General features: G+C 36.3%; 1 gene segment (V, D, J or C); it reads left to right on the forward strand.

Annotated features, from left to right (window-relative positions):
- Window positions 1-2370: 2370 nt before the first annotated feature.
- On the forward strand, window positions 2371-3038 carry LOC119819820. The segment is given in 2 exon segments: window positions 2371-2483; window positions 2599-3038. Coding segments are annotated over 2 exon segments (486 nt in total).
- The last annotated feature ends 7180 nt before the right edge of the window (window positions 3039-10218 follow it).

Raw genomic sequence — 10218 nt, forward strand, 5'->3', positions numbered from 1 at the left:
CCTTATTTTGTGGTTTTAATATTATTCCAGCTGTAATATATCATGGAGAGTTTCTTTCCTGTTCCAGTTTGGTGTCGTACCTGTAGTCCACTTTAGCCTAGATAGGCTTATTTTCTATATTATTAGGATATTTTCTCTATATTTGTATTGAAAATATTGTTTATGCCTTTGTCATCATACTTTATGCCTTGTCTAACTCCGTTAATCCAAAGAATAATTATATTTCTTCATGCTGTCCCAATGAATTCCCAAAATCTACTCATTTACACTTTAGTATTTTCTATTTGGCTTTACTGAGTGACTCAATAGCATGAAATAACATTCCAGTCTTGATTCTTAGTTTTTTTGACAAGAGCCATTCTATTTTTTGTCATTCTATGGGTTTTGGAATTATTGATATTTTCATTTTTATAATTATTTTAGTTTTATATTCAACAATTCTTAACCTTATTTTAATCTTCTTATAACTTAGATTTCTTATTAATTTCATTCAACTCCTTCTGATTTTGTTGTTACTGATGAAGATGGTGAAAATGATACACCATGCCCTGCACTCACAAGTCCTCCCATTCAGTGACCATTACTGAACACAGAACATGTAACACAGAGCTGAGATTGAGCTGGGTTTTCCTTGTTGCTCTTTTAAAAGGTAATCTATAGGTAAGGACAGATACTCAGTGTGTGAATAGATGTGAGTGAGAATGACAATACAGATTTGTGACAGTTTACTGACTGATTTCACTGTTTTCAGGTGTCCTTTGTGAGGTGCAGCTATTGGAGTTCAGGGCGGCTTGGTGCAGACTTAAAGTTCTCTTAAAGTATTGGGTATTTTTAAATGTTTGCTAGAAAAAGGAGAAAATATTTGTCATGTGTAGGTTTGATTTCATGGATATTAGTGACTGGAATATATAATAAACCAAAGCATTAACATATAGAACAAGTAACCACAGATTATTCTCTGATCAAGGAATATGAATGGTCAATATATATATATATATATATATATATATATATATATATATAACAATGTTCAATATCTTTAGACATCAGAGAGCAAAAAATACCAAGTGTGTCTTTAATTTATTTCACTTAAAGCAGAAAGATTTTAATCAAGAAAGTAAATATAAAATTATGGTGAAATTACAAGAAATTAACATTTACAGTTTCTGATAGAAAGGTGCATTGGTACAGAAATTGAAGAACTTAATACAGAAGTTCTTTAAAATTAGAAATAAAACAATGTATTCAATTATACCACTATTAGTAAACCCACTGAAGGGCTATGAAAGTTACCAGATTGCATTCACGCCTCACTAATTGCAGAAATCCAAGGAACAGGTACTGTAAGTGGACAGCAAGGGCATTTTTTTCTCTCCTTAACATGCTTTGCCTTTCAATGCAGAAAACAAGCCAGACATACTATGGACTTGTTATGATTTTCGCTGAAATTTCCAAAGCAAAATGGATACAGACCTGTTATTATTTCTTTGGACCTTAGTTACTTTCCTGGGGAAACAACAGAAACAGTACTGCCACAAACCACAATCCATAGGATCCAAAAGACACATGAAGCTGTTTTTTTTCAAAGAGAATAAATTTAATAAGTGAAAAATTATAGTCCAAACATTATCTGCTCATGTAGTATGTCATGATTTCAAGATTCCTCATTCTGTGACTTATTGACAAAACACCATAGAATGTCATATCTTCACGACTGAAGATAAATGGAAGGATGTCTGTGTGTTGCTTAGAGTCCAGGCAGGAGACTTGTTGATTGTCCCAGATGTGGAAACTTTGCTTCTTAAAGGATATTAAAATTAAAGGAAAATTTATTCAGAAGTATGATAAATACATAACACCAAAATGTTAAAATAGTCAAACAAGTGTAAAATGTGATTTCAGTATGCTTTGTCAGTTATCAAAGGCTAATTCTGGAAAGCAGTCATATTTCTTTAAGGTATATTTGTCAGAAAAGAGGATCAAGTCTAGGAATTTGTCCATTCTACACTAGAGCTAAGATTTTAACAAAGGTTATAGATTTTAATAACTCTATCCAACATTAATTCAGCTTTATATCAATTCTTTAAAATATTCAAAATAATATTTTATTATATCCATGAATCACAGTTTTAGACATAGTTATATCATAAAATTTAAAGAATTAACACAACTACAAAAGATAAAAATACAACATTGTAACACTGGTATAGATACCTAACTCATCTAGTAATTTTTGTGTTCTGAACTAAAAACTGCACCCTCTATTGTTTCAACCCTAGATCTGATTTTATAGCAGGAAGGAAGAAATGCAAATTGTGCTTCCCTCTACTCATGAAAACCAGCTCAGTCCTGACTCTGTCACTCTAGCAGAGTAGCTCAGTCCTGAGTTCCCCTTTCTTCCCATTGAGAGATCAACACTGAACACAGACCTCTCACCATGAAGTTGTGGCTAAACTGCATATTCCTTGTAAATCTTTTAAAAGGTAATTTATGGGAAGAAGATATGCTGAGTGTGTGGGGGCATGAGTAAGAGGTGGGCATGAGTAAAAGGGATGGTGTGTGCAACATTTTTCTCACTGGAATTCTGTATTATTGAAGGTATCCAGTGTGAAGTGCAGCTGGTGGAGTCTGGAGGAGGCTTGGTGAAGCCTGGTGGTTCCCTGAAAATCTCCTGTGCAGCCTCCGGATTCACCTTCAGTGATTATTATATGAGCTGGGTCCGCCAGGCTCCAGGAAAGGGATTGGAGTGGGTTGCCCTTATTAGAAACAAAGCTAATAGTTACACAACAGAATACAGTGCATCTGTGAAGGGCCGGTTCACCATCTCCAGAGATGATTCCAAAAACACCCTCTACCTTCAAATGAACAGTCTGAGAGCTGAGGACACTGCTACTTATTACTGTACAAGAGACACAGTGAGGGGCCTTCAGTGTGAGCCCAGGCACAAACCTTCATGGAAGATTGCTCAGGACCAAGAGTGGGTTACAAGGCCAGAGAAACAGACAGGATGTATTATTGATCCATTCACTAATTTCTGAGGAAAGTCATATAGGATTTATAATGCTGTATCAACCACAGAAGTTTCTACATTGAAAAGTGTCAACTTTACAGAATGGCTGAGCTATGAGAAACTGTAAAGTGGTTGTAAATTTCTCTTTGCCAAAAGTGAATACAAGGATATAAGAACAGAAGATATTAAAAATAGACATATTTTCTTTACATATGTGCATTGCATTTAGACATATTTCTTTGAAACTTGTTGAGCAACATTTTAAGATTATAAACTTAGATTATAAAAGTAGATGACACTTTTGGGTTTCTTTGAACAACACATTACAGTTTTAATCTAAACTGAGACTTTGAGTCTTAAAAATTATATTACAGCATTGCAATTCTCATATATGAAATTTGTTTGTATAATATAAAGCTATTACTTTAAACAAAATGTACGAATGGTTATTTTTTGTAAAATTTGGGCCATTTTACAAAAGAATTTCATAAATTTTGATAAAAGTCCATTTATGTTATACTATGTACTACTAAGTAGACTAAAATAATTTTATAGTTCCATTTATGATGAACATTTTTACAGTGACATTGTCAAAAAACATAAAATTCTTCCACAGTTTTTACATAATTCAAAAACTTATTATTCATTATGAAATTTTCTTATTTCTACAGAACTTTTAAATTGTGTCATTAGCTTATAGTCCTAACTTAGTAATTAAATACAATTAAAGATTCCTTTCCAATTTGTTTATTCAAAGGAGAATAAGTTTAGTGACCAATGAGACATATTTTTAGGATTAGGCAAATAAGACCAAGAATAATTTTATGTTTTCCAAATGGCTTTGCTTTTGCTTTGTTTGGACGTTTAAGGCAACTATTGAATTTGTGCTTTATAAAATTTATTAGACCTTTTACCTTGGTCTGGAATGGTTCTAAATAGATTATAGCAAACCATTGTAACTATTTTTTAGTGTAGATTGTTCTGCCTGCAGGCCAGAAAAGGGTACCAGATCTCATTATAGATGGTTGTGAGCCACCATGTGGTTGCTAGAAATTGAATTCAAGGCCTCTGGAAAGGCAGCCAGTGCTCTTAGCTCCTGAGCCATCTCTCTAGTCTGATGTTTTACTTTATATGGTATCTTCCAACATACATATCTTTTTTTTTTTTTTTTTTTTTTTTTTTGTTTTTTTTTTTTTTTTTTTTTTTTTTTGTTTTTTCGAGACAGGGTTTCTCTGTAGCTTTGGAGCCTGTCCTGGAACTAGCTCTTGTAGACCAGGCCATACATATCTTTTTTATTGCTGCTATTGAGTTATATATTATTCTTTACTCTACTTCCTTCCTCACACTTCCCATCTACTCTTTCCAATGACACGCATACACCCAATTTACTCTGGAGATAATGTCTTTTTTCTCCTTCCTATGTAGATCCATGCATATCTCACATAGTGTTCTCTTTGTTTTCTAGGTTTTTGGGAGTACTACAATACAAGTTGTATTTTTTCTTTGTTTTGTATATAGAAGCCAAGTATGACTGAAAATATATATTTGTCTTTCTGGGTCTTGTTTACCTCACTCAATATGATTGTTTCTTGATCCATTCATGTCTATGCAAATTTCAAGATGTCTTTAATTTACCAAATGTGTACCACATTTTCTTTATTTATTCTTCAGTTAAGTGGCAGCTAGGTTTTTTCCAGGTTCTGGCTATTTCAAATAATGATACTCTGTACATAGTTGACCACATTTCCTTGTGGTATTATTGACCATCATTTGGGTATATAAGCAACAGTGGTATTGCTGTGTGTGAGGTATATTGCTTCCTATATTTCTGAAAAATCACTATATTGTTTTCCAAAGAAGCTATGCAAGTTTGCACTCTCAGCAGTAATAGATGAGTGTTCCCTTTACCACATCCTGTTCTGCATATTCTGTCATCAGTGTTTTTGTTCTTGGTCATTTTTACAGATGTAGGTGTGAATCACAGAGTTTTTTTTTTTTTATTCGCATTCTCTGATGGCTAAGGATGTTGAGCATTTCCTTAGTGTCTTTGAACCATTTGAGATTCATTTGTTGCAAGTTCTCTTTTTAGGTCTGTACCACATTTTTTATTGGATTAATCGTTCTTTTGATCTAAAGCTTCTTTATCAGTCTTCTCTCCACTGTGGGGTTGGTAAAGGTTTTTTTCCCATTTTATAGGTTGTTCTTTTGTCTGTTGACCATGTCTTTTGCTTTAAAGAATTTTCTCAGTTTTGGGAGGTCCCATTTATTAACTGTTGCTATCAGTGTCTGTGCTATTCGTGTTATATTTGGGAAGTGATCTTCTATGCCAATGCATTTAAGTGTATATAAACTGAGGGTGTTTTAAAAATGGAAAATATGACTAATGATCATGAACCACAAATGCAAGCATATACAGTAAAATACAAGTTCTATTTCTTAAAAGAAGTGATTCAAAATAAAAGTCCCTTGCACTGCTAGGAATTTAATCCTTGTGACCTCTAAGTTACTGTATAGAGTAATGAAAACTTTACATCATTTTTCGAATTTTCATGCTTTTAAACCATAAGATTTTTTTTAAAAAAATTTAAGCTATGATTTCTCTATCTTTTCTAGTTTTTCTGGGTTCCACGTGAAGCTGAAAATTATTCTTTCAATTTTTGTCAGCATTTGTGTTTGAATTTTGATAGGAAATGCATTTAATATGAAGACTGTTTGTTTGTAGGGCAGCATATTTTATGATATTAATCCTAATGATCCTTGAGCATTGGTCAAGTTCTATGGAAAATTTCCCAGAATTTTGCAGTTGTTAACATCCCTGAAAAGCCTCAATAAACTCATTCTGTTCCAGAAATATCATGTGCCTTTTTATGATTCATATAATGGTCAGATGACCTGATGAGAAGATAGATCCAAAGTACTGAGAGCACTTCTTTTCCTATATTTTCAATGTTGCATCACACTCTACAGACAAGGCACAAAACAATTTGGAGATGGAGATATATCCATAAAGAAGGCTTAGTATGAACTCTTATACATAGTTTACTGGGATGTTGTGCCAAACTCATTCTTAACCGCAAATATGTTGGGGCGGCCAACCACTCCCTTGTTTGAGGGGTGTGGCCTCCCAAGGGGTGGAGAATACCTTTAAAAGAACCGGGTTTGGGGTAGGCCCTCTCTCTTTTCCCTTTTCCTCTTGGTTTGCGTAAGATTATCCCATTTTTCTCCCTTTATTAAAACTGATTTATTCTAAAAGGACTATTTTTGGGTATTTCAAATCTCTGCTGCATCATCTGGCGCTGCAATGTGGGGCTCCACTTCCTCGCAAATGCCAGCCTCGCGCTCCCGGGGCCTGCATCCACCGCTTCAGTGGGTCAGGCTTTTGCAGAAATTCAACATTGATTTTAATTTAGCAGATCGTCCGTGCAGTTTTTTTCCCCCTACAAGCTGCCTGAGCTCCCCCATCTGAGCCTCGCTGAACATCGGACCACCCTCCCCTGCCCGCTATAGCGCAATCGGTCCTGATCCACATCCCTCCACTGCTGCTGCTGCAGCGCGAGAGAGGAGCTGGCCGGACCTTGGCCATCCTCCCGTCCCTCCCTCTGCTGCCGCTGCTGCCAACGCCACCACCTTTATCCCCGCACACCGCTGCACTCTCGGTGCAAGCCTGAGCGCCTTGATCCAGGACGCCATTTTTTATTTTCCCAGGCCACGTGGATCCAAGTGCACTGCACCATCTACTGGCAGACAACGGTCATTACAGGTAATTTTTCTTTCGATTGGAAATAAGTGATCTGATTGAAACAAGTGATCACCGTTGACAGATTTTATAGTTTGTTTAATTACACTATGACTGAATTTTGGAGCAATGCAGATGTGGTTTCCTTTGGCTGGATATCTACAGGGCTTGGTGTCTTCTTTATTTTTATTTTTTTCATTACAACGTGGTTGGAAAATAGAAAATTGATAGAGTCCTTACAGGCAGAAGTTAAAAAATTAAAGAAAGACACGACTGGTTTGGGAAACAACATCCACCACACCAATAAACAGTTTGAAGTTTTTGAGAAGTTTGAAGTTCTCGAGGAAAGGAATAATAGATCCTCCTCTGAGATGGCTTTGTCAATTGAGAAAAATATGCAGGAGATTTGTAAACAGTTTGAAGTTCTCGAGGATAAGTTTGAAGTTTGCGAGGAAAGGAATAATAAATCTTTCTCTGAGATGGCTTTATCATTTGAGAAAAAGGTGAAGGATATGGAGGCAGGAACAGCTTATTTGAATCATAAATTGCAGTCCCTGTCTGTAGGAACTGAAACATTATCTGAGAAGATCCGAACCATTGAATGTATTAACAAGACTTTATCAAAGGGCTATGAAAGATTACTGGACCATTCATGCCATGAAAATTCTGTCCAAGGATGAGACATTATCGGTGTTAGACAAACTTCATATCTTTGAATCCTCTATGAAAGCCTTGGAACATAATACTGGGCAAGAGATTCAGGCATTGCAGAAGGCAATGGTAAACAGATTTGAAAAGCTTGAGGAAACTATAGACTCTGATGAACAGGAGCAAATGGTACAAAAGAAAATCTTGACCCCATCAGTGAATAGAACTCTCCGGGATAGTTTTCACAAGACTTTGCCTGTTTTTCCGGTAATAACAACAGAGAAGGTGACTGATTCTAAAAACTCTAAGATCACCAAGGAATATACATGGGAACCCATCCGTATGAATGATCTAAAAGAAATTAAACAAGCTGTTATGAATTTTGGGATACATAGCTCCTTTGTTAAGGAGATGCTAAAATTGTGGTCCATCAGTACTAGACCCAACCCAAGGGACTGGATTGATTTGGTATCGGCGGTTCTAGAGAGCAGATCTCAATTAAACTGGAAGTGTATGTTCAGACAGAGGCTAGACTTTTAGAAAAGCAAGAAAGATCGAAGGGAGTTGACATTACCCTAGATCAAATTCTGGGGGAAGGACTTTATTCTGATCCTCTAGAACAAGCTAATTATGAAGAACACACCTTATCCATATATACTACCCCAACCTTAATTGCTTGGGACAGGGTTCAAGACCCAGGACAGAGAACAGAATCATATATCAGAGTTAAACAGGGTCCAAGAGAACCATTTGTTGACTTTTTACATAGACTAACTAAAGCTGTACAATAGGGATATCTGACCCAGAAGCAAGGCATGTAATAATTGAGTCTTTGGCTTATGAGAATGCCAATGTCGAGTGCAAAGGGGTTTTGATGCCTCTAAAGATCAGATCAGCACCTTTGGATGAATGGGTCTTGCATACATTGAATGTTGAATCGTTTGACTATGGAACGGAGGCATAGGTGGAAGAAGAAATTGCCAATGGTAAAAGAAGCCATCAAAATACCAAATGTTTTAATTGTGGCAGAATGGGTCATATGAAATGGAATTTCAGACAAAGGATGTCCGGAAATTATAATAATAATGCCTCTTCCAGGAATAACAGGAATAGGAGGCCTCAGCCTTCAGGTTTATGTAGGAGATGTGGAAAAGGTAGATATTGGACAAATGAATGCAGATTGTCAAGAGATAGACAGGGAAATCCACTGCAAGCGGGAAACGCAATGGGGGGCCTCTTGCAGGCCCCCATGGCGAATGTGGTCCAGTCATTTCCCGTTACTACGGAGAACATGCCTTGTCACAACAATTAGAAAGCCCCATGCCTGCTGTTAAGAGCAAAAACAGCCTGAAAGATGAATTACGTGTATTTTGGCAAACTTCTATAAGTGATCAAAGACCAAAGTTAAAAGTGTATAAACGGCATTTTTATTACTGGCCTGCTGGACACAGGAACGGATTTAAGTATCATTACTACAGAATCTTGGAATCTGTATTGGCCTGTACAGGATGTTAATGTTCAATTCTTGGGAATTGGAACCCTATCTCAAGTATGGCAAAGCATGTGATGGGTTGAATGCATAGGGACAGAAGAACAAATAGGAAAATTAAGTTCTTATGTATCTAATATTGCAGTAAATTTATGAGGCCGTGACCTATTGCAGCAATGGAATACTCAAATTAACATTCCTGCTGCCTCTAGAGCATATATTTCTGAGGAAAACATTAAAAGATATTACAGATGGCAAAAACCAGCCATTCGGGCTGTACAAGAACACAAAGCAAAGGATGCCCCTACAGAAATACCAACGGCCTTACCTCTAAAATGGTTGACTGAGAAACCAATATGGACAAAGCAATGGCCTTTAGCTGAGGAAAAGTTGCAGGCTTTAGGACAGCAGGTACAAGAGTAATTGGATGCTCAACATATTGAAGAATCCACCAGCCCTTGGAATTCTCCCGTATTTGTGGTTAAGAAAAAATCTGGTAAATGGAGAATGGTGACAGATCTCAGAGCTATCAACAAGGTTATTCAGCCTATGGGCTCTCTGCAATCTGGACTTCCTCTGCCCTCTTTATTACCAAAAGGATGGCCTCTCATAGTTATTGATTTGAAGGACTGTTCCTTCACCATACCTTTACAAGGAAAAGATAGAGAAAAGTTTGCCTTCACAGTGCCTACTTATAATAACTTTCAACCTACCAGGTGATACCAGTGGACCGTCCTTCCACAGGGCACGTTGAACTCTCCCACCCTGTGCCAATAGTTTGTAAATAAACCATTGCAAATAATATGCAAGCTATTTCCCAAGTCTATAATTTATCATTACATGGATGATATCTTATTATCTGATTCAAACATGGATAACTTAGAAAGATTGTTTGAAGAAGTTAAAAGAGTTTTACCTAAATGGGGATTACAGATTGCTCCTGAAAAAAATCAGAGAGGAGATTCTGTTGATTATCTAGGTTATAGAATAGGTTTGCAAAAAATCAAGACACAAAAGGTACAAATTAGGAGAGATTGACTACAGACTCTTAATGACTTTCAAAGGTTGTTGGGAGACATTTCCAGCCTTTGACCGGCTGTTGCGATAACACCTGATATGATAATTCACTTAAATAAAACCTTAGATGGTGAAAGAGACCTGAAAAGTCCCAGAGAATTAACAGCTGAAGCAGAAAAAGAACTGTCAATGGTTGAAGAAAAGTTGCAGGAAACACATGTGGATAGGGTGAATCCAGAACTCAGTTGTATTCTCGTCATATTACCTTCAAAAATTTCTCCTACAGGAATTCTAATGCAAAGAGATGATATTATCTTA

Source organism: Arvicola amphibius, chromosome 7 (assembly GCF_903992535.2).
Source record: "Arvicola amphibius chromosome 7, mArvAmp1.2, whole genome shotgun sequence".
In the NCBI taxonomy this organism is placed as follows: domain Eukaryota; kingdom Metazoa; phylum Chordata; class Mammalia; order Rodentia; family Cricetidae; genus Arvicola; species Arvicola amphibius.